The 25,740-nt window shown below is 40.4% G+C and overlaps 1 protein-coding gene and 1 long non-coding RNA gene across 2 annotated transcripts; one reads left to right on the plus strand and one right to left on the minus strand.

Annotated features, from left to right (window-relative positions):
* The first annotated feature begins 3,608 nt into the window (after positions 1-3,608).
* LOC134467917 (probable E3 ubiquitin-protein ligase TRIML1) lies at positions 3,609-6,824 on the plus strand. Its single transcript, XM_063221920.1, has 4 exons — positions 3,609-3,647; positions 3,838-3,861; positions 4,818-4,940; positions 5,487-6,824. The coding sequence occupies exons 1-4, from the start codon at positions 3,644-3,646 to the stop codon at positions 6,035-6,037; spliced, it is 702 nt and encodes a 233-aa protein (XP_063077990.1). The 5' UTR covers positions 3,609-3,643; the 3' UTR covers positions 6,038-6,824.
* A 10,797-nt stretch (positions 6,825-17,621) lies between these two features.
* On the minus strand, positions 17,622-20,502 carry LOC134467298 (uncharacterized). Its single transcript, XR_010038505.1, has 4 exons — positions 20,307-20,502; positions 19,579-19,648; positions 19,279-19,383; positions 17,622-18,680 (listed from the first exon to the last, which is right to left on the minus strand). It is a non-coding gene; the product is annotated as an uncharacterized LOC134467298 (long non-coding RNA).
* Positions 20,503-25,740: the final 5,238 nt, after the last annotated feature.

The following is a 25,740-nucleotide window of genomic DNA, read 5'->3' on the forward strand; positions in this document are numbered from 1 at the left end:
AAATGCATGCATGCTGAAGGATTCCCCCAAATGAAAAAATTGAACACCTGTTGACACTCCAAACATTCACTATGTGGTGCTGCTCCTGTATACCGGATACAATGTAGGTGTGAGATTTGCACAGGCAAGCCTGTAAATGTACAGCAAAATGGTGGACATGTAAACTGTACCAGTTTTGCACATTCAAGCTGGGATGTTTTAAATGGCGGGCCATCTACTCATAAATACTATAAATCAATAGTTCAAATAAATTGGTGTGGTAACAAAATGTCTGACAACAATAAAACTAACACCATTAGATTCAGTGACCCTGAAAATGTTGGTTAAGCAGTTAAAATCAATGTTCTAACTTATTCAGAAGCTGAGAAATGACAAAATATAGGTTTTTCGGACGCCATTTCGAAAAATCCAAGATGGCCGCCACCTGTGCAAATGGAAACATTGTTTTTCTGATTGCTTATACTATCTACTTTTCAAAAATGTATAGTTTTCCAAATCCCCATAAAAATCCAGCAAAAATACATAATGAACTTGACTAATACATTATTTTATGGAATTTTAACAAGGAACACACACAATGCCTTCAGGATGCATTCACGTCCTCCATCAATGTCATCATCATCCTGCATCAAGGAAGGATACATTATTTTATGGAATTTTAACAAGGAACACATACAATGCCTTCAGGATGCATTCACATCCCCCATCAACATCATCATCCTGCATCAAGGAAGGATAAATTATTATTTCATGGAATTCTATGTCAACACTAATCAGCACTATCCCAAAATTCTCAAATTCTCTTACCTCAGTCATGCAAGCCAAAATATTCTCTAGGCGTTTGTCAATCTGTCCTCCCCTGTTTTTGAACAGCTTCAGCAGCTTGTCAGACAATATGTCTAGCTGGGACAGGAATCTCGACTGCAAGGGCATTGTAGTTATTCTCTTGAATTCAGCATTTATCTGAAGACACAAAAGAGACAAATCACATACAACTTATAATGCCAAACTCTATGCTAACTTCATATAGGACAGTGGTTCTCAAGCTTTTTTTGAACAAACGCCCCCTAGGCCTCATCATAAGCCTGACAACACCCCCCTTAGTATTAAAAAAGAATGCCCCCCAATAGCAACTAAACACCTCTCCCTATCGGCTGTATCCTTCCCACCGCCCCCCTAGAGCTCCCTACCGCCCCCGTTGAGAAACACTAATATAGGGCATACCTCGTCTACTTCAAAAAGCGAGAGAGAGAGAGAGAGAGAGAGAGAGAGAGAGAGAGAGAAAGAAAGAAAGAAAGAAAGAAAGAAAGAAAGAAAGAAAGAAAGAAAGAGCGCGCAAGAGAGAGATAAAAACAGTCAGTCAAGTCTCTGTTTTTGACCAACTGTTGCATGCGCACAGTGATGCAAAATTAAAGCATTCCATGTCTTAAATGTGCATGGACATTCTGAAAACATGCATGAATACCTTGCAGGGCGACCAAAGTCCCGAGTTTGCGCTTCTAATGGGTCAGCAAATCGCCTTGCTGTCAGCAAAATGCCTTGTTGGAACGACTATGAGCGCCCCTTACAACGCCACATTCACCTGAGAGAGAGAGAGAGAGAGAGAGAGAGAGAGAGAGAGAGAGAGAGAGAGAGAGAGAACAACAGTCAAGTTCTTCCGTTTTTTGATTTTTTTCACCAACTGTTTCATGCACCGTGATGCAAAATTAAAGCATTCCATGTCTTAAATGTGCATGGACATTCTGAAAACATGCATGTATACCTTGCAGGGCGACCAAAGTCCGGAGTTGGCGCTTATAATGGGTCAGCAAATCGTGCCTTGTTGGAACGACTATGAGCGCCCCTTACAACGCCACATTCACCTGAGAGAGAGAGAGAGAGAGAGAGAGAGAGACAGACAGAGAGAGACAGACAGAGAGAGACAGACAGACAGACAGACAGAGAGAGAGAGAGATGAAAACAGTCAAATCTTTTTGTTTCTGATCAACTGTTGCATGCACTGTGATGCAAAATTAAAGCATTCCATGTCTTAAATGTGCATGGACATTCTGAAAACATGCATGAATACCTTGCAGGGCGACCGAAGTCCTGAGTTTGCGCTTATAATGGGTCAGCAAATCGTGTCTTGTTGGAACGACTATGAGCGCCCCTTACAACGCCACATTCACCTGAGAGAGAGAGAGAGAGAGAGAGAGAGAGAGAGAGAGACGAAAACAGTCAAATCTTTTTTTTTTCTGACCAACTGTTGCATGCGCACAGTGATGCAAAATTAAAGCATTACATGTGTTAAATGTGCATGGAACATTCTGAAAATGTGCATGAATACCATCTACTTGCTGCACCCCAGTACCATAATCAAGCAAGACTAACTTACCAAGCAAGACCAAGTTTAGTACATTCACACAATACATACAAAATTAACGGAAAGATAATGACATTAAGTAAGGTGCATTTAGCTGCTACAAGACAGAACTACCGTTATGACATGCATGTCCTTGGCAATTACGCGCCATTTAGCTAGCCATGCTAAGTGAATGTTCATTTTAGCCAGCCTTCGCTGCTAACACTGTATTACACAATATGGGGCACTGAACCTAATGTTCCCTCGAACTCAACAGTTCGGAAAAAAATGTAACTTTACCTTGCAAATAAGTATTTCACTCGTCTTTTAATCTCCGAAGTGAAAAAAGTTCTTCACGATGCTAACAGACATAACTACCGTAAAGACTTGTACCGGTATGTCCTTGGCAATGATGAGCCAGTTATTGAGAGTCTCAATGGCCAGTTAGCTAGCCACGCTAACACTGGTGAACGTTATTTTTTAGCCAGCCTTCCTACTGACATCGTGTTACACAATATGGGGCACTGAACCTAATGTTCCATCGAACTCAACTCAAACTCAACATTTCGGAAAGATATTAGTAATTTTACCTTGCCAATAAATCCTTCCATCGTCAAATAATCTCCGAAGTGTAAACGTTGTTCCCTCCACAGCCGATTCTGTAGTTACTCTTGTCGAGGCAGATGAGAAAGGAAAGGTGGTAGGTGTGCACTCACGGCATAAGTGTGCTTAGAATCATCTTTTTTCTTCCAACTGTCAACTGTCTTCCCACAAATGACCTCTTGTACAAGCAGGAGAGAAACAGAAAAATTGTGGAACTACTTCGCCTGATTGCCGACCATAGCTGAAGCTGAGGCCATTTCAAAAGCGTTGCGTCACCGCTAGGGCAGGGCCCGGGCAGCATCTCAACCTCGATTTTTTTTTAAATGACGTGTTTAGAATCAGATTGGGCGGAGATAAAAAAAAAAACCTAACAATTTCATGTTTTCTCAGCATGAATTTATTTAACAAATTGTTCACCGTCCTGAATATAATAGTTCTACATGATTTATACATGTTTGGAGAAGGAACATGAAACAATCATTTTCAATATACTAAATCATTACTTAAACATTCAACAACCCCTGATTTCCATTCTTTTCAGTGTATCAGAGAAAATCTTTGTTTATATTATACTTAAGTATACTGAAGATAATGAACTCAAAGTATACTTTTTTGCTAAGGGTTGTATTGTGTTATCAAAGAAAATGGCTAATGTGTCAAAAAATCTCATATTTTGTTCCAGAACGGCAATTAGACAAAATGGGTAAGTAAACTTTTTAAATCTTTCTGTTGGTTATCCTTATTTGTTCGGGACTTCGGGTACAACGCAAAATCAAATATCAGTTTCTATTGCTTCACTCATTTGGAAAATCAAAAATGTGTATATACAAAAGTGTTACAATAGGCTATAACAGAAAATGCCTGCTGTGTAAAACAATCTCATATTTTTCCAGAACATCCAAAAGACATATCGTCTGGTGAGTTCTCCTAAAACTTCCTAATACAACCTTACTTGTAGTCTAAGGTTAGACTTTTGAACACTGTTAACACCCCTTGTAACATTCACAAAATGTCTTTGTCACCAAAAATGAACCAATAACAAAAAAAAATCATCAGAATCCAATATTGATTGTTATGGCTTTTGTGTTTGGTATGTTGAAGTTTCTTCGATTAATTCAATTTGGTGAAGTAAAAATCCATTTTAACTAAGTTATGTCTCTAATTTTAGGTTAAAAGGTTAATATGGAGTTACAGTCTATTACTTCTTTACATAATTTCCATTGAAAGTAGGCGTCGATCAGTTGTCTAGAACAGTGTTTTCCAACCAGGGGTACGTGTACCACTAGGGGTACGTGAGCACACTGCCGGGGGTACTTGGGAAAATGTAATTTTAGTAACAAATGCATGGAGCATAGTCACACTGGAATAGAAAAAGTGATGTAAAGCGTGAGTTAGGGGGTACTCATGGCACAACGAAAAGGCTTAAGGGGTACACGAGACAAAAAAGGTTGGGAAACACTGGTCTAGAACACAGGCAAAATGTTCTCTACAATTCAGAGGGGTGCACAGACATTTTTGAGGGGCCGGTGCTGGAGGGGGTGTGGAACTTCCAGCTGCCTATATAGAGGCTTTAGCCTATTATATCGTTGCATTATTGTCACATCCAAAAAATCCAAAACAACAACTTTCAAAAAGGCAATTTTTTGCAAAATAGTGCAAAAGTAGTGCAAAGAGACAGGTGCCTAAGCACTATCTCGTCTCTATCTGTGTATGTCTATGGTGCCCCATATAAGACAACTTTGGTGCTAAATCAAGAAAAGTAAAGATTATGTTTTTTCTCGCTTGCTTATTGTATGTCCTCACCGCTACCAGTGTGGGCTGTTCGAAAGTTTTTATGCATAAACTTTTTTATTTTAATATTTTTTATTCACAGTACGCTACACCAACTGTGTATGCTTCTTCCAACGTAATGGGGAACATTTTGGCTTAGTCAGATTATACAGAGGGGACTTCACGATCATACCTTTGAAGATGGCAAAACAACATAGGCCTACAGGTAAAAACATTTTGATAAGATAATTATGTGTAGATCTTTCAATAGATGATAAAAAAAAACATGTCAAGGAAAGGTATGGTTGCCGCAGCAGACACCAGAAGTTATATAACATGGACATTTTTAATCGGATTAGAAACTGCATAATTAATCCATTATTGGAATTCACATATACTGTATATTCACACATTGAAAAAACACCACAATCCAAATAATTATGTCTGATCTGATTAAAATCCTAATCAGATTGTAAGGGGTGGTTAGGTGTAGTCCATTCCAATTGTCTTTCGTCTGCTACAGTATAATGGCTATATTTCTGTGCAACAAACTATTCAACAGTCTCTACATTTAGATCAGATGGTTGGATTAGATTTATTCTGATCAGAGAAAAAAAGTCTGAAAAAAGTGAAAAAGTGACAAAAAAAGTGTTCATAACAATAGACATACACACGCATAGCAATTTACATGTGTAAATCAATCAAACATGTGTAATGAATTCATTTTCATTCATTGTGATCTCTTATTCTGTTTTTATTTTAACCTCCACAGTGCCAGTGACACTTGATCCCAATACAAATCACCCCCTGCTGGTTATATCTGATGATGGTAAAGAAGTGAGGTGCACCCAAACACCTCAGGAACTTGATGATCACCCAAAGCGTTTTGATCAACACTGTTGTGTCTTGGGCAAAGTCGTTTTATGTGGAGTTAGAAAGAAATTAGTTTACTATGAAGTAGATGTTAAGGGGAAGACTGAATGGAGCCTTGGGCTTATGGACGTGGCAGTAAGTCACAAGGGAAATATTAATTTTTGTTCAGATCAGCATTTGACCATACAACTCCAAAATGGACATTACTGGGCAAACACTCCCCAAAAGCTTGAACTGGTCCCAAGGAACACACTGGAGAGGGTAGGGGTGGTAGTACATTTGTGGATAGGCACAGTGACCTTCTATGATGCAACATCTGGCGATTACCTCTGCTCCTTTGAAGGCATTGATATTAATCAAAGGTTCTACCCCATGTTTAATCCCGGACCATTTTCTGAAGAAAATTCAAACCCGTTGATTATTACCCAAACAAATAACATCCCTTGCTAATAAGATTTTCTTTTGTGATGGTACTGTATATGACTGTCATCACCCAGCAACTCCTGAGCAAGACACTTATAGACAATTCGAGACATTTGCAGATGCCAACTAGCATTGTTCAGCAGTAGAACATTATAAAACCCCCTCCCAAAGCCGCATACAGATGCAATTGCATGCAGAGATATCTGGCTTGACGTTTAGCTCAGTGTTATTACAATGCTGAAGTTGAGCACAACCTTTTGTAATTGAGGTGCAATGCTTGTTACCATAATCCAAACTGACTTAAAAGTTGATACATGTGTAGATAGACCTACAACATCTTCCAAGATTGACAGAAGATCAAAGGTGGAGGTCTTCTATTCTATCCTAAAGGAAACCATCAAATGGCAGTCATGGGTAAGCGGTTAGGGCCTCAGACTTGTAGCCCAAAGGTTGCCGGTTCGACTCCCGACACGCCAGGTTGGTGGTTGGAGTAATCAACCAATGCTCTCCCCCATCCTCCTCCATGACTGAGGTACCCTGAGCATGGTACCATCCCGCCGTACTGCTCCTTAGGGGCGCCATTGAGGGCTGCGCCCTTGCACGAGTGAGGCCTAAATGCAATTTCTTTGTGTGCAGTGTTTACTTGTGTGCTGTGGAGTGTGGTGTCACAATGACAATGGGAGTTGGAGTTTCTCAATGGGCTTTCACACTTCACTTTCACGAATGCCATGCCAAATGCGATGGCTCAATGGTTAGTGGTGCGCAGGCCTGTAGATCAGAGAGTTGCAGGTTAATATCCCACCCTTACTAGCACCTCCATCCATAGCTGAAGTGCCCTAGCCTAGAAATCTAGACGCCCCTAGCGACCGCAAATTGAATTTGCTCCCGGGGGCAGTCTAGCGGACCCCGGTCGTTTTGCGAGGCTGAAAGTTATCCGATGACAGGGCCAATCAAATCGCGAGGGGGCCCGGGCTACTTAGTAAACAGGAAACTTTCTAAGAAGAAGCATGGTGTCCGTCCGTGCTACTTACAGCACGAAAGTGTTCACTTAATTTAAAAAGCCTGGATGATAATACATTTCGTGTCTGACATGGATTGATGTAATAATACATCATGAACTTATCGGACACAAATAGATCTCAACATATTACCATTTGATCATTCGATGTTTTAAACTAGCTCGGTAAGCTAAGTTGAGCATTTTACAGAACCAGATAGTCACACGCTATTATCAGACCACTACTGTAGGTGTAGAATGAAATTGCTGCCCCAATTTCTAATAAGACACATGCCATTAAAAACGAGACATTTGGGAGCTTTGAAAGTCTTTGAGTAGCTTACTAAATAGATGGGAATGACATAGTCTACCAAGCTAGTGGCTAGCTAACCTGTCGTCAATAACACAGAGCTAGGTATCATGTGGTTGAAAACGAGGCATTTTTGAACTGTATAAGTGAAAACACGATTTATTAGGACACTTGTTTGTGGCTGTGGTCATCACACGCATTCACTGCTACGACGGCTCGAAGTTGCCGCTCCACCTACAAAGGGGCCCTCGCTGGCTAGCTAACCTGTCGCCAATAACACAGAGCTAGGTATCCAACCTTGTATTATATGCCTGCCCCAAATTCTAATAAGATCCATGTCATTAAAAACGAGACATTTGGGAGCTTTGAAAGTCTGTAAGTCGCTTACTAAATAGATGGGAATGACACCTAGTCTACCGAGCTAGCGGTTAGCCAATCTGTTGTCAATTACACAGAGCTAGGTATCCAGCCGTGTATTAGTTATGGGTATACAGCTAGCTAGCTAACACCGAACATGCCATGTTGACAACAATCATAAATATAATCATTTAACAAGCCCCAAATTGCTCAACATTTCGCTGGATGATCAAGAAGGGCCGTGTGGTTGAAAACAAGGCATTTTTGAACTATGTAAGTGAAAACACGATTTATTAGGAAACTTGTTTGTGGCTGTGGTGATCACACGCATTCACTGCTACGACGGCTCGGAGTTGCCGCTTCACAAGACAGCTGTGACGTTACACAGAAGTGTGTGGGGATTGGTTGTTCTACCATCCTATTGCGCGACGTTGAGTGCCAAGACCACCGTTTATCCCGCCCACACTCTCCCCCAGCTCCCCTAGACCCTTGTACAGCTTTTTGCTGTACGGGTCTGGCTCGCTAGGCTAGAAGTGCCCTTGTGCGAGGTACCTAACCCCACCTTGCTCTAGGGCCTGCAACCAATACTCTGTACCTAAATAACTGAAAGTGGCTTTGGATTAAAAAACTGTCAGGTAAGTGTAATGTAAAATCAAATCATTTTGTAATCATACATGTATCCATATATATGCAGGAAAATTGTACTTCATAGAATAGGAATCAGTTTGGGAGTCAGCAGAGACAAAACATTAAATTGATATCTGTAAATTCTATTACATTTTGTAAATTAAATGAATTTTAATTACCACAATTTTAATTAAATATGTACTATATAAGCACGCCGTGTCATTAAGTATTTTTATGGCTTCAACTATTATACTCATTTTGTATGATGCAGATATGTAATATCTGTAATATCAATACATAATAAGGACAGACTTTGGTAAATGTGATTTAATGTATTGTGCCTCAACTGTGTGGAATGATATAAAAAATCACTGAAACTGGCTGTTATTATGTCTGTAGCCTAAATGTTTTCCAAGCACATCTTAACCACATGTTCAAATCTGTTTGTACTTGCTTTTATTTTTTATCTTTGCAACTTTTGATATCCAATCTTGTTTTATGTCTTCACTTTTATATTTACATTTATTTTAATATTTTCTATTTTTTTCAGCGGTCTGTCTAATGTAATGTAATGTGTGCTGCACGCTTGGCCAGGGCTCACTATAAAACAGATATTTATCTCAATGTGATTTGTTTTCCTGGTTCAACAAATGAAGAGTTCAGATGCAAAACCCCCTAAGTGCCATTTCAGAAAATAATCTTAATTCATTTTTATTAACTACAAAGCTATCAAAATTGCACATTTTTTTTATTTTATTCATGTAATATAACTATTTACATGTATTATCAAGTACATGAATGTAAACCAAACCAACAACAGGGTTCTCTAAAAATATAGAAGTGCAGGTCTTTAGAAATGGAGTTAGGGGCTTTTGCATCTGAACTCTTCAAATGTAAAACTACTAATGTCTGGTCTGACATTCTTGTATCTTTTCATTGTCATAATCTGGAATTGTTAACAATGTTTTTCCAACATTAAAATTGCTGAAACCTTACTCAGTTTAGCCAGATTGGTAGGAAAAGACTGGTTCTTTACAAAAAATAAACCTACTCATCCATGCATCAGATTCAGAAAGAAAAATGATGCAAGCTCATGAATTCAGAGTAGAACTAGACATGCACTCTGGGAGTGCAAACCTCCGTTGTTTGTTAAACATTTGACTATGTTACACCCTATTTTCAGTCTTTCTGCCTTAGTTCCAGTTGCCTTAGAAACTGGAATGTGAAATTCGCTACGTCCTGCAATTCAATTTGCGGTCACTAGGGAGTCTAGATTTCTAGGCTAGCAATGGGAAAGAATCTTCATAAAAAGTCTGGTTCCGGTTCATGATCCGGATCACCACCAAAAATGTATCACTTGTTAATTAGGTCATCTCCAACAACACCACAACGTTTCATCCAAATCCATCCAGACAGACAGACAAACCAACGCGACCGCAAAGGGAAAAAGAAAAAAAATATGTAAGTTCATGAACCGTATTTACACCCATATTGCTTCACTTCTGTACTTCAACATAAAGAACTGGGAACTGGATCTGTATTGCCTGGTGATATTTTGGGTTACAATTTCGCATGTTATGCATGACATTATTTTTCCTTTACTGGGAGAAGCTCATACTGTAGGTGGCACTTCAAAGCCTTATTGCTTTGTCTCACGTGAGTGATTGAATACTTTCAGATAACAGGACAAACAGTCCTTGGAAGGCCAAATGGTACTCATAAGAAATTGCCTCTCTGCCTCAGATCAAGTCAGAGAACCAGTGGCCTTCCATTTCATGAATACAAAATGTACATTTGGAACTCACACTCTTAATTAACTCTTGACGTAGGCTACCACATTTACTTCATAGTGAATCAGTATTACTCCAACCATGAGTAATTCATGACTACTAATGGAGTAGACATTACTGCATACATGAATCATGTGTTTATTTACTATTAATCAATCATTACTTCAGACATTATTCCGTCATTACTCACGTAACCTTATTGTAAAGGTTGTAATTGTATTTAGAGTTTTAAAAAAACTTAATTGCAAATCTTGTTCACAATTACATTTGCAGGCATTTTGTTTATCCAAAAGAGGTAACAACAAAAGAGAAAAAACTACACTATGCTTAAGTTTTCAAGTGTGTTATATCTTTATATTATATGGTTGTGACGTCATCTGTCGAATGCTCCATTCATTTCAACGGAGCTCCCCAACGTTCGGACGTCTGTTATTTTTCGATAACGGACGGGTTGGTCTATAACAGACCGCTGTCAATGGCAACAAGACTTTTCACTGCTAAAGCGACTTTTCAACAAGACTCTAATCAGCTGCTGTGATAGACAGCACCCGTTGTCCTGGCTACCGCTGTCAATGGCAACAAGACGTTCACTGCTAAAGCCACTGGCTTATATACAAGTCAGTGGCTAAAGCGAATGTTTCATATCACTCCGCAGGGGGTCCGGTCTTTTGTCACTCTAATCAGCTGCTGTGATAGACAACACCTGTTGTCCTGGCTAGCCTACCTAGCTGTTGCCTAGCGGTGTTCCACAACGGCTCTGTTTTGTTTTGCGCAGCAACAATCTTAACATTAAATAGGTCTAAAGAAATGTCCCCGCATGTGTGAATCATTTAAGTATATCCATATAATAAGCGGGTTAACTTTCGGCGAGTCGGTCGCTTTGTGGAATAGCAGCACTTCAGAGAGAACAAGACCCCTCCGCTCCGCGTCGGGGTCTAAAGATTCTCTCTGTCGTGCTGCTATTCCACGGTAGCGACCTTCTCGCCGAACGTTAACCCTTACATATCAAACTCTATTTTAGCTATTGGAATCAAAACACTCCAAGCAGGCTTGCTCTCCTTGAGGACTCCACCTCTTCTCTTGTTGGTCGAGGAAAAGCTGTTTACCGACAAAGGACAACGTACCACTAACTGTATAAAACCTCCTGTGCTAATTAGTAGAACCAGTACCAGGATCACCATCATCATTTTGGACGAGAGGCGTAGTAACACCTGCTTCGACATCACATTGATACCTTCACTTCTGATATTTTTTCTCTCCAATTGTATTGACGGAAGTAAGGCGGGCGGGCGAGAATAATTATATCAGAAGTGAAGGTATCAATGCGCCGTCAAAGCGTGCAGAAGGTGTTACTATGCCTGTCTTTATAGTACACACTTTCCACAGCATAGAAAAAGCCATCAAAAAAGACAGAAGGAAAAAAAATCCTTGGTCCAGGCACTTCAGTTGGTTAATGTAGTAAAAAGACAAACTTTATTTAAGGGGCAAATGCATTAAAAAACACCAACGCGTTTCACAGCGCCGAAACGCGTTGGTGTTTTTTAATGCATTTGCCCCTTAAATAAAGTTTGTTTTTTTACTACATTAACCAACTGAAGTGCCTGAACCAAGGATTTTTTTCCTTCTGTCTTTTTTTAACATTAAACCCCTTCCAAGAGCACCAATTGGTTTTGAGGGACACTAGTAGCGCTGTACCAACTCTTTTTCTGAATAGAAAAAGCCATGTTTAAATTTGTAACCGAACATTGTTTTAATGTCACTGGTCATATAAACCTATGTATGTAAACAAGAGAAACGTGAAAGACTTTGGTAGCATATAACTACAGCCCCGAAACGTACCGTTGCCCATGCTGAGTAGCTACAAATGTTAACAGGAGTGACAGCGCGTTTGACTGACTGGGAGGTCGCACAACGCTTGGAGAGGTATGTATTATCTCGTCTCACTTATAAGAACATCATCGTTAAAGTATGGTGGTCTGTTCCTTTACGATGTTGCCTAGAATGCCTCCCCCCTCCCTCCCTCTGGTGTACAACCTTAATTCAATAACAGGACACAGTCATGTCAAATTTAATTTATTAACCTTTTCCATATAGATACAACTTCATGTGACGTACATACATGAAGGGAACACACAGTTGTTCCTGTTTTTACAGCATTCAGACCAACCGCCTTCCAACAGTCAGACCGTTTCCATGGCAACCTCTCTACGTCCACCAACACTCCTGTCTACCAATCCAATCTAGCTTTTCAGGTCACATGACAACACATCTCATGTCACATGACCAGAATACCCATCATACATCTCTTTGGCAGCAAATATACATGTAGATAGCATCCTCGAATCCCCTGCTTGGTCTTGTACGTATAGGTGACTTGAGATTTTCGTTTCTGAAAAGTATTAGGCAAGATAGAAAAATAGTACGAAGAGAATAGGGAGCCGTCTACAGCACTGAGCTCCATGCTAAACTAGTACACAAGATAGAAGCCGCATGAGGCTAACAAACAATGGACAACACTGAGCGTAGACGGAAGGGTATTTCTCAAAGTGAAGTGTTCTAGTCTTGCTGGGACGAGTAACGCCCATTTTTCGCAGATTTCACCAAAGAGTATCCAGTTATCCTATCTAGTTCTAAGCAGGGGCGGAGCACTGGTATTGGGACAGGGGGGAGGGAGATGTGTCAGAGGTGTTGGGCCCACGAAATATCGTCGAATGGGGACCCTACAAGATGCTTGGCAATCGAAAGCCACTGGCAGGGGGGCCCCCCCAAGTGGTGAGGCCGGGGGTTCCTGGCCCCTATGCCCCCCCTCTGCTCCGCCCCTGGTTCTAAGTGTAATTAACAATTGGATACATAGGGTGCAAATGGGCGTTACTCTTCCTAGCAAGGCAAGGACACTTAACTTTGAGAAACACCCAGAAGTCTCTTTTTTAGCAAAGACAGTTGTCTCTTTTTTTTTCTTTCTGCTTGGCATACTGGCTGCTAAAAATAAGTCAATAGAAAGTAAATGATAATAAATCTGCTCAAAACAACAGGTGAAGCTGCAAGAAGCAAACTGATGGATGAGATAGAGTAGAAGTCACAAACATAAACTTCTCATTGCAGAGTGTCTCTTGTCCTGGAGTTCAAAGAGTCCATGTTCTTACGACGGTCTGATTTGGGATAGAAATGTTTGAACGTAAATAGAAAGGCTTTACATCACAGCTCTCCAGTGTTGTAACAAAGAATATTTTTTAAACTTACGAAAGTTAGTGCCCGGGCTGCCTGACTTTTGTAAGTTGACCAAACTTAAAGTTGTGGGAATTTCAACAGTAAGTTTGGTCAACATACAGAAGCTAGTGTTTGGGCTGCCTGACTTTTGTAAATTTAAAAGATTTTTTTTTTTTTTTTTTTTTTTTACAGTGCAATGTAATAAGCACTTTAAGTCCCTCCCTGCACAATCTGTTTTTTGTTTATAAAGTGATTATAATGCAACATTGCATCCTTATAGTGCTTATAACATCTGATTTAGGTAGATTCCAAAAAATAAAATTACAAATAAATTAATGTAAACATAAAAAGTGAAAAGTTAAACGTAAAAAAACAACAACTCCTTGATGCAAATCAAGCAGCTTAGGTGTCTGTTTTGAATACATCATTTCCTTTCATCATTAATGGCTTCTTGACTAGATGATAAATATATAACATATTTGTTTCTTCATTGTAACATTAAAACATGTGAAAGGCTTCATTCATTTAAAAATACACTACTCGTTATTGAGCTCTATGGCTAACACTTAACCACACATACATCCCACTCTACACATAACTCCCCACACCTCTGCAAAGGATATTGATGATGTATACAGCATTGATCCCTAAGACGCCCCTGCAGTGTTTCAACTCTCATGACATGGATAAAATACTGGCAGTTCAAATCAGATATGATAATTAACCAAGATCAGAAAAGATGCACTTGTGTCATTGAAAACAACACTAACTGTTTCGTAAACTAGAAAATCCCAAAGCATTTCGCTATGCCCAATCACAGCTGTGATTTAAATATGGATAACAAAGGAATGTAGAGAATCTAACTACTATCTATACATAAACAAAATGTGTTTGTAAAATCAAGTCTGTAAAATACAGTGTACGTCTGAGAATTCATTGAATATCATTTTACAAACTGGGGGTTAGCCAGATTAGAGTGCTGCATCATCCTGGCACTTTTGCTACTTCCTGGTTGATGGCCAATCACAAGGCAGCTGTAGGTTTTTACAACTTAACTAATTATTATAACTCATTATTATTATTATTGTTATTTCTTCAACAACATTCCCCCTCCCTGTTTAACAATACCCCAAAAACTAATACAGTCTGCTTTGAGTATGACAATGAAGCTTGTACAACTTTGTTCATTTTTTTCATGACACAATTGCAGTGTTACACTGTCAGAACACTGTCCTCCAGAACTATGGGGAAGGGACATTGGTACAGCACTTCGGCTTTGGTGCAGTTTCGTTATTGTAGTTTTTCTCTCCCAGTGTGTCTTTAGTTCTGCAGAACACTGACAACGGTTTGCGTCCATCTTTCTGAACACTCACAAAAATCCTGATGGTTTGTTTCATTTTTTTCCCATGAAGTATAACGACTTCTTTCAGAACAATAACGAGGCCACAGTAAAATGTTTTTCTTTGTCTTTCTCTTCAAAATGATTTCAGAGGTCCTCATAGGTGATGTTGTCTTGGGTACTTCTTTGTAGATATGAAACGACTTCCATCTGTATTGTTTGTGTTTTTTCTCCATATTTTCCTTTATTTTTTATTTGGAACCTGATGTGAACAACAGGGTTGGGTGTATACATCAGTAGGCTGAGACTCAGAGGCACTGTCTTAGAACCAGGCAGTTGGCCCGACATCCAGAAACAACATGGTCTCCTACCGACACATCATTTTACAACTCTTTGACCTTCAGGCTTTGATATTTATCGCCAAGGGTACGCTCTTGCCATCCAGCGGTGAAACTAAAGACAAATGTCCTGCCACATGGCTTCACTGTTGGGTAGGGTTCGGGTGCGGTTTAGGTCTACGCGACCACGTCAACATGCGATGCAAAAGGATACCCCTTGCTGTCAAAAACTGAAGCCATTTGAAGTCTTCAAGTCAAGTTATCACTATGTGGATGGGAGACCTCATTGAATGGGCTGTGAGACTGCATTGGGCTGTGAGACTTCATTGCCAAAAATATACAGGTATGGAAAGCCATCGGGTAGTCCAAGAGAAAGGGGCGGTTCTCCCATTATGCCCACTTACTATCTTCCATGATGCCCACTTATTGTTTTCTTAAGAGTAAGAGTATGCACATCCCACCTCGCTGAGGCCAGGTGCAGGACAAAGGCGTATCTGGACAATGGAAAGACTGTAGCTCTGCTTCGAAGGTTTATTCAGGTCATACAATGTTTCGACCCGAAAGAGACTTCATCAGGCGTCTGACAAAACATTGTATGACCTGAATAAACTTTCAAAGCAGAGCTACAGTGTGTGTGGACATCTACTCTTTCCATTGCCCACTTATTGTCTTCCATGGTGCCCACTCATAACCCCCTAGGGAGACAACAGTAGCACCAAGGTTAGGGCGACAGAAGAGACAAGAGAACATCTTCTCTGCCCTCTTACTGTGTGATGCAAATAATAAAATTTGGTTTACACGTCAAAGCAGAATACTAAAGTCATGAATAAGATGTTTTTTGTTTTAAAAAAAAGAAAGAAAAAATATATGTATGATGCTCAATATATGACAGAGCTCATTTATACTGTAACATATCTGAACAACTCCAGACCATTATGCTTTGGAATATGCTTTAGTAGTGTTGTTACTGTTCTTTTTCATGCAATATTATGTTTTGTAAAGACTTCCTGTGAAAAATGGTGCAAGTATGACGTACAAAAAGGACTGTATAATGGGCTGGTCCAGGGAAAAATAGCAAACTGCACAGGTTGTCCGGTAAGAACAAAAATGGATCATCCAAAGGAAAGGACACACACACAAGTTTGAAGGCCTTGAACCATGAACCGTGGTTTACTAAAATAGAATAAAAATAGAAAATACAAAAGGACATAAGTGAATCATATATACATAATAATCATAATTAACACAATAAACACGAATGCACAACATTCATGAATAAATGAAAACAATATATACAAAATATATACAAGTGAAAAGGAATGATAAATGAGGGGAAACTGCCTAACGCAGGTTTCCTTACCCAGACATAAATGTGTAAATGCTTCCAGCAACGTACACATCAAACTCAATGAAAAACACAGTGAGTGTGTTTGCAACAGAAAAGGAGCGTGGCTCCTTTAAGAGAGCTGGTCTTGCGTTCTGGCGTGCCTACAGCGCACAGAGCACAATCGGTGACGCAGCCCTTTAACTGAACACGGACCTATGTAGCCACTACTCTGCCACAGTAACAGATTACTGCACAAATCTGCACTCTGACAAACCCGCGGACATTGAGAAACAGTAAGTGCTATTATACAAACATAACATAAACAGAGAGACAACGGAACACAGAAACGGTTAACACATACTCGCGCTGCCGACGCAATGTTGCAATGTAACAACAATCGCGAGTACACACACAACACAGTAACAACACAGTAACAGCAACTTACATTCTCAAGGACGCACGGCACACATTGAGTCACAGAGTGTGGACGTTAGGATTCTGAGACGTCCGTGAAAGTAAAGACAGAGAGAGAGAAGAAACGGAGATAGAGAGAGTTGAATCCTGAAATTAACCAAACAGTGCTCCTACATAGATTCCTCGTCTGGTCACTCTGCGCTGGAGGGCATAAGTCCGACCCCCTAATAAGGGTGTTTTTGGCGCGAAGTCTATGTAAATGAGCTCGTGTCCAGCTCGTGCACGAAAGTCTGCGCCAATCACAGGTGACAATAACAGCGTGCGCAGCACTCCTGTGCATGTCCACAAAACGTCACTGGTACAGACATAGACACAGACACAGACTCAGACACCCTGACGCCAGAATTCTGAACACTTCCCACAGCACGAAAAGGGGGATTTGTGACAATGAACTCGTCCCTAATCGTCCACGGACTTGCCTAACTTTCGTCTGATTTTGAGCGCTTGAGAGAATCAAAACTATCAATTTTGGTGACACCTAACTCGCCCGGAAGCGAATCGCGGGCCGCGGAGAGGTCTCACAGCAGGGTGTTAATGGCCCAACGATTACCACATGAAAGGCAATGACAGCCAGCCCGGAACGCGGACTAGCCTTGCTCTTATTGGACGAAAAAGACACGTGACTCAAAGTAAAAGAGCTGCGCTATTGGTTAGCAGCTACGACCTTCTATTGGTCACGTTGGATTAATTTATGCAGACCGTATACAGTAGGTCCGTATAATTATGCAAAAATTATTATTACTAATATAGCCTACCTAGGTTGATTTTACTTTGTATATTCACATCATTATAGGCTACACTGTGATGGGGCTTTAGCATGCATGATGTGAATTTATTGATAAAATGAAAATGAATGAAATGAAAATTATTTTTAAAAAACGCTTTTAATATCACACCAAAGCAAACAATGTACACACACTTTGACAAGAACCATGCAACTACACACATACCCTGCAAACAATAGGCCTATACTCTATATGCAGTGATGTACACAGCACTCAGGTCACAAATGTACAACTAGGAAACATTTCATTACCGACAGGTTAAGTTTGGGCAGGCTGTCATCATGCTTTAGCGTACGTATCGCACGCTAGTGCATGGTGCGACGCATTTTGAATTCAAAGCGTGCTCCTCAACGCAACGGTAAAGCGCTTTCATGCACTTTTGACTAGTGACGAGGTTTGCGCAGTTTTCCCGCCGTGTCGGCGATTTTGTTTTGTCACAGCTCATTTCTGTTACTAAACGCAAATATGTTTTGCTGTGCCCTAACCAAAACCACCCCTAAACCTAACCTGTCAGTGAAGTAATGTTTCTGCTGCTTTACTTTTGCCAAGAACAGCAAGATTAGGCGAATTTCTACCTAAATTGTGCCTAAACCAAAACCATCCCTAAACCTAACCTGTCACAGGGCGTTGTGGAGCACGACTTAACTTGAAAATGCGTATTGGACACACGCGATAGTGAGTTCAAATCAGCGTGTCATAGATACGCTTAGCCTATGCATGATGTTTGGGAAGGGCACAATTCATAAAACTCAGAAACATACAATGCTTTTTCAAAAAAGGGTTCTATGTTCCCCGCTGCATCCAAGTAGACTGCTGCCACATTGCTAAGAGCAGGTTGTTGTTACATCTCTGACAGGTTGGGTTTAAGGATAGTTTTACTCAGGGCACATACAAAAATGGATTTTAGTAAAAGTTGTCAATTCATAGTAAATATGTGGTAAATATGAAAGTAAGAGGAAAAATACTACAGGTACTGCCTTTTAATACAGACTATACAGGTATGTACAACATTATAAACATTGCAGTTGATTTCATGTTCTTCAGCCAGGGTCTACTGAAGGTCTCTGGTCACTGCGTCCTCGTCATACTGCAACAGGCACTCAGTCTCACTTCTGGGAGCTGTAGAAACAACAAATAAATTAATACTTCACCATGCACCTCATATTGACACAGCAAATATATCAATAAGCAAGTCATATTGAGCCCAACAGGGATAATGTCCTATTTCAGTCTTCTATGGTCTCATGCACTATGTCTCCCTGCCAGGATATGTAGGATGTAAGAAAATAAATCAAAACATAGCAATGCACAGCATTGAGAACTTATCTATAAAGTAGCACAAGTCATATTGCCAATGTAGGCCAGGGGTGGGGAACCTATGTCTTGAGGGCCGTTTGCGACCCTTGAGGCCGTTTTATCTGGTCCCCGATATAATTTTAATGTTATTCATCTTCACATAAAATATGACATATTTTGTAAAGGAACCTTAGAAAATACATTTGCAATACAATTAAGTTATATTCAGGGAAGCTGAAGAAGGTGGTGTTTGTTTAAATGTGGCTGCCTTCAATATAGGTCTAAAGTGAAGGGGAAAATCCTGGTTTGTGTTCATAGTACGGCCCTTGGAGGACTTTTACGGCCCCTCGGATGAATTTGAAGCGGCCCTTCGAATGAGAAACGTTCCCCGACCCTGACGTAGGCTATAGGTTAAGCTTACCCTCTTTCACTCTTCTGTGGTGAGACTGTGCCCATTTTGGGTTGACCTCCACACGCGTCTGTAGCACAGCACACAGGATTGCAGGACACAGCATCCTGCAGGACACTTCAAAAACAAGGGTAACGAATAAATGACCTGTCCAGTTCTATAAAAAAGAATACCCTGAAAAAGAACACCCTGTTGTTTCTACAGCTCCTAGAAGCGAGACAAATAAATTAAATACTTTGCCATGCACCTCATATTGACATAGCAAATGTATCAATGAGCAAGTCATATTGGTCACAAAGAAGTTAATCTTACATTCTTTCAGTCTTCTATGGCGAGTTAGGCCTTCAGGTGACTCGTCTTCGCCATATTATGAGACAGCAGCCTGTGAAAACATGGTAAATAGAATAACCCATTAACCTTGGGTCCTAATATAATACATGGACATAAACTAGCCTACATTATTTAGACAAGGTCAGTAGACCTCCACGTGAAACAATAAGAAAAAGTGTCCATACATAATTTCAATTTCTTGAAGAGGCCATCTACACTTATTTGTGCAACAAGTGCTGTTTTGAGGACCCATACTTTTTAAGGACAGGTTGCCTACTGTTGCAAATGGCAGGGTATTTCACATTGATTTCGGGGTGGCGTGCTCAACTTGACCACTCTGGTCGACATTGAGCTCGCGCTGATACATTGGGCTCGCGTTACTGAGAACGATTCCCTGATTGACGCTCCCAACGCAGGACGCTCCCCTGTCGGCTCGCTCCCACTAGCCAGACTATCGGTCCACCGCCATATAACTTATATCTTTTTGATGTTAGTTTTTTGTTTCTAACCCTAACCTTGACCCTAAACCTAACCCTAACCCTAAATTGCTTGTATGTGGCAGTGTATGATAATACGTGAAATATAATCGGGTGGGACTACACGTCCGGGAGTGATAGAAACACCTGGGACTGCACGTCCGGGAGCGATCTCAGTTGGGAGTGTCCATCTACCACCGTTTCAAAGTAGCATGGAACTAAATTATATCCCACCTTTGACTTGATTTTACGCCGGTGGGTCTTGGAACCCCTGTGTGACTGCCTAGGTTTCAGGATAGAGAAAGTAAAACAAAAATCATTGAGTAAAATCGATGGGGGACAAATTGTAGCTTTTGTAGACAACGTCGCTACTTGAGGAAAAATAGCATTACTACAGGGATGTTAGCTACTCGATACATAGTAGTGACGCTACGACCAAGCTTCGCTTCGCTACTGCCCAGCACTGAAAACCAACATACCCAGACGGCACACCAGTCTTTCCAACGTCGCCTAGATGCATTTTTGCCGCTGTAAAATACATTGGCAAGGCGTCTAAGCGTTAGTTCATCAGCGAAATACCGGGCAGACGTGAAAAATGAGCAGTGCCCAGCATCTAGTTGATGAGCTAACGCAATAGCATGCTAACGGTAGCCTTTGTCTATCTTTAGGCAGGGGAAAGGCAACTGAGAACGAGCAATGTCAAACAATTTACCATCAACAAGTATACTTAACATATTCACTGTTTCACCACAGCATTTTGTCATTACGATGCTCGCAAGTCATCAGAATTTACTAGCGTACAGCAGCAACTAGTGTAGTCACATTGAGGGGACTTGAGCTACCAGCTATGTAAAACGGCTGTGCCATAACTTAGCAATGGCGGATCTGTGTTCAGAGGAGCTATTCAATCGCTCTTGAGTACTGAAACTTTAAACCACAGTTGAGTAAAATGTACTTACATGTATATGACGCCCATTTTCCGTTGGCATGTGAGGAACTTTTCCCCCATATCGCCAAGAAACTTGTAAACCACACAGACAGCGCCTGGTTCTGTTCAATCAGGAAGGTGATGTTGACCGCGGCTGATGGCTTCTTTGTGGCTTGTGTGTGGAATTCGCATTGTGCCAATTAGTTTTACTGCCACCTAAAGGCTTGGTGTAGAACTAATTTAACCAGAGACGGTCTATTTTCAACTAACTTGAACAATCCTTGCTTTAGTTCAGAATACCATTTAAAAACCAGAGTGACCAAGCACATTGATGTTTTTCCTCAAAAGCAGCTGAGGAACCTTTTTAATTCGAAGGGTCACTTCAAAATGTATGTCCAAGAAAGATCATTCAGATGATTCTATTTTGATAGCCTATTCTGTAGGTTCATTTAAATGTTTATAGCACAGATCAAATTGTTTGATCAACTTGATCAATTTGATCAATTTCTGAGCTTATAGTATCATAATAAAATGTACTGACAGCAAAGCTGTGGCTAGTAGAAAGGTTTAATGCAGGGGTGGGGAACCTTTTTCATTCGAGGGGCCACTTCAAATTCCTACCATGGTCATAAAATCCTCCGGGGGCTGTACTATGAACACAAATCAGGATTTCCCCATAAAATGTAGGCCTATATAGACACCTTTAGGCCTATATAGACATATAGACATCTTTAAAGGTAGACACCTTTAAAACAGTCCCCACCTTTTCTAGGTCCCCTGAATATAACTTAATTGCATTGGAAATGTAATTTCTAAGATTCCTTTAGGCCTGCAAAATATGTCATAGGCCTATTTCATGTGAAGTTGCAAAACATTATAATGATATCAGGGGCCGGATAAAACGGCCTCAAGGGCCCTCGAGACATAGGTTCCCTACCCCTGGTTTAATGGTTAGTGATTCTGAAAAACACCACTGGGCAGCGTGAAAAAACATACACACACACAGACACACACACACACACACATTTTAGTAAAAGGCCAAAAAATGCCCTAGGGCCCCCAACAATCCCGTTGCCTAGGGACCCCAAAATCCTAGAAACAGGCCTGCCGACCCCCCACTCCCTCCCACCCACCTGACCTCACCCCACCCCACCCCACTTGAAATTGACTGGGGCAGCTCCCGACCTGATCACTGGCATTTACATATTAAAGGCTCTTCTAAGAAGGGGATGGGAGGGGGGCATGGGGGAGCCGCAAATGCTGTGGCTTGAGGTATGAGGCAATTTAAGGTGCAAAACTCATCCACAAATTCCTCTTTTCATGCAGTGTCCATTGTGAGATAACAGATAAGTTGTATTTGATAAATCAATTCATGCATTTATGTATTTTCGGGACAAATACTGTGTCCAATACACTAATGGACAGTGTTCATAATATTGTGGAAAATGAAAAGTTGGAAATTCGGTATTTGTGTGTGTGTGCATGATTGTTTTGGGCATGTATGAAGATGGGCAAACAAGGATCCCCTCTGACAAGAGTGATCCAACCTGTGTGTGTGTGTGTGTGTGTGTGTGTGTGTGTGTGTGTGTGTGTGTGTGTGTGTGTGTAGTGTGTGTGTGTGTGTGTGTGTGCGTGCGTGTCAATAAAGCAATCTGCAAAGATTGTTCTCAGATTATGTAAGATTTTATATGCTGCACTTACTGTCTATGTTTGTGTACCTATAAACTATATAATGATAAAGCACTGCCTGTTCTTCAAATATGTAAATAAAGCAAATTTCACAATGACCATTACATAGAATTTGGATTCTTTTGGACTGACCATTATCCATTATTTGTTTGACAATATGTGTGAATGCAAACTTATTTTAGCAGCCTTTGCTACAACATGATGTGACATGCAGTGTTATGCAAGAGTATTTGCTACCTTAAAGATTTCTTACTGTTTTGCACCTTTGTCACACGTAACTTTTCATGTCATCAAACACATAAAACAAAGACATTTAACATCAACATTTAAACAAAGATGATGGTGCATTCAATTATTTCAAATAAGGTGACTTAGGTGGTGGGCCCAGTCTCATATCTTGTCAGTTCGTTGGTGTTAACGAGTGGCAACTTTATTTTTGCTTATATAACCCCCTGACAACCCATTTATCAATATTTTGGCTGTTGCCATCCTCAAAACTTGCACATTGATTTATAAAAATGACAACAAAAACTAGCCGACCGAGTGACGTCACGTCAATGCAAAGTCAACGAGGCAGAATACAGCTAGCGCGTGCATGCTACCCGGAACCGTCAGATTTCATGGCAAAAAGTTACAAGTTGGGGGGTAAGTGGGCTCACTTGTTGTGTACATGCAAAAAAAATATTTTTCTCAAACTTTCAGAAGTGCTCTTTTTCGCTGTTAGTGTTCGACTGTCTGACCATCATTGGGCAACGAGAGATAAATGTCAAAAAGAGGACAGGTCTGTTCCCTCAAAGCAATAGAGCAATGAGGTGACGGGGGTAGATCAATTTGCCAAAAAACTACGTGTCAGTAAAGAAATGCAAGCTGTGTTATTTTTTCCAGTAACAGGAAAATGGTCAGGAATGAAATGCCTACGTTGTTTCAATGATTAGGTGAATTATCTGCCCATGAAAAAAGCCCAATATGCGGATAAATATTCCCTTTTCAACTTTGAGGGGCGGAGACTTCCCATTGACTGTGCATTATGTGACGTCACCCCCAGTCTTTTTTATTTTCGTTATTTTTTAATATCAACGTGCAACTTTTCAGAGTGGCAACAGCCAGAATATTGCTTTACATATTGTCAGGAGGTTATATTAGAAAAATCAAGTTACCACTCGAGAGTGAGAACAAAACTCGTTTTCGAAAGGAGCTAAGAAATGTAGCCCACAGTCTAACTGAAACCATAAAAGATTATTACTTCCATCACGGACTGTTTAAGGCTAGATCTGAAATTATGATAACGACTCACCCAGTCTTGGAGAGAACAAAGGACGTCAAATTACGTACCAAACAATGGGGCACCTAAGTCACGCCCTTCTACTTCCCAGCCGCGGGGCTGTAGCTCTCAAAATTTTGAATGGGAGTAAATGGAGCGAGTCAAGCTGAATACTCATCCCGTTTGGCATGTGCTCTGGATTCCACATATGGCAGTGCATTTTTAAGGTTTGGATTTGTGTCGTTAGACCACTCCTTTTCAGCACACAAGAAAGGTTATTTTAAATTTTGTACAAAAAAACAGTGTTAGAGACTACAACGTGCATCTCGCACATTTGACGTGAACCGAGGCACAGCCAACACTACTGCTGCTCCGCGGAGATTCCTGGGCCGATGCCCCATAGTATACACAGGGTCAGGGCAGATATTATTGTATTGAAGGCTAATTCAATTTAATTCAGGCTAATTTAATTCTGTTGAAACTTTCCCCCCTGCGCACCTCCTCATACAGTTCAATGTAGTTTTTGCATCCCGTAAGCAAAACTTTTGGGTGTGCTGATGACCAAGGGACAGCAATCACTGCACAATAGTGCAAATTATTTTTGGGAATCCTCATTTCAAATAGATCTGATGATTTTTCTGCCATCATTGCAATGGGACTTGTTGCATGACATGTCTAGGAGTTATAAATTACACTTCAGATGGACCCTTCCAGCATACAATTCACAGTAAATATTAAACAAAAACTGTGTTCATAACTGTGTAAATGTGTTCAAATGGTTAAAAACACACATATCCACCGCTCTATTCAGCTCGCGCACCCCCAGGGGTGCAAGCACCCCAGTTTGGGAAACCCTGCTGTCGATCACTGCAAAGCTTGTTTATAAGATTATTTTTTCCCACTCTTTTGGTTTGTACAATATAGTACACGGATAGTACAGAACACAGATGTTTTTTTTCATGCATGATTTCTCGTGGTGAACTTTCTCGAAGTAAACCTGCCTGTCCTGTCTGACCAGGTTTGTGAGAGAACGACATGGCTGGCTGAGGTTACATTGATAGACACAGTGATAGGACATTGCAGTAAGTATTCCGGGAAGACAGTCGATTTTGCACAGGTAAGTCCCTGGTTTTCTTACAGGCTACTTAATGAAAATTTGTAACTAAAAGTACTACTACATACACATAGCAATATATATTAGATTTCTATAGCACTTCATCATACATAACTATCATCCAATGTGCAGAGGAGAGAGGAGAGGAGATAAATAGAAGAGACGAAAAAAGTAATAGAGTAAAACATATAGGAAGTATTATAGAGACCTTAACCAAAGGTAAAAAAACTGTTTTATTGTCTATTTAAAACATGACACTGTTGTGGCAGGTCTAATTTAACACAGTTTACCGGCAGTAAAAGCATGGATTAATTTCAACATATCCTGGTTGGATATAAAATCTTTAGCTATGTCCCTAAGTTGACAAAAAGCTAATTTAGAATGAGAACTGAAACTGAATAAATAATAATGATTAATGTCACACCGCTGTCGAAGTACTATAATTCTGACAGTGCCTACTTGAAATGGGAGCTTGCGTAAATTCTACCAGGGAGACTCGAATTTCTCGGCTGTCAAACTTACTAGGCTAACCATCCAATCTCCCTTTTGACAGATCATACATGCGTCATCATTGCCCAGGGTCGTCAACCAATCACAACGCGAGATTCGGGAATCCCCGTTATGCATCACTCATGCATCGTTCCCTCTCAGCCAATGGATCGCATTCACGTTGTTT

The sequence above is a fragment of the Engraulis encrasicolus genome, chromosome 17 (genome assembly GCF_034702125.1).
Source record: "Engraulis encrasicolus isolate BLACKSEA-1 chromosome 17, IST_EnEncr_1.0, whole genome shotgun sequence".
NCBI lineage: Eukaryota > Metazoa > Chordata > Actinopteri > Clupeiformes > Engraulidae > Engraulis > Engraulis encrasicolus.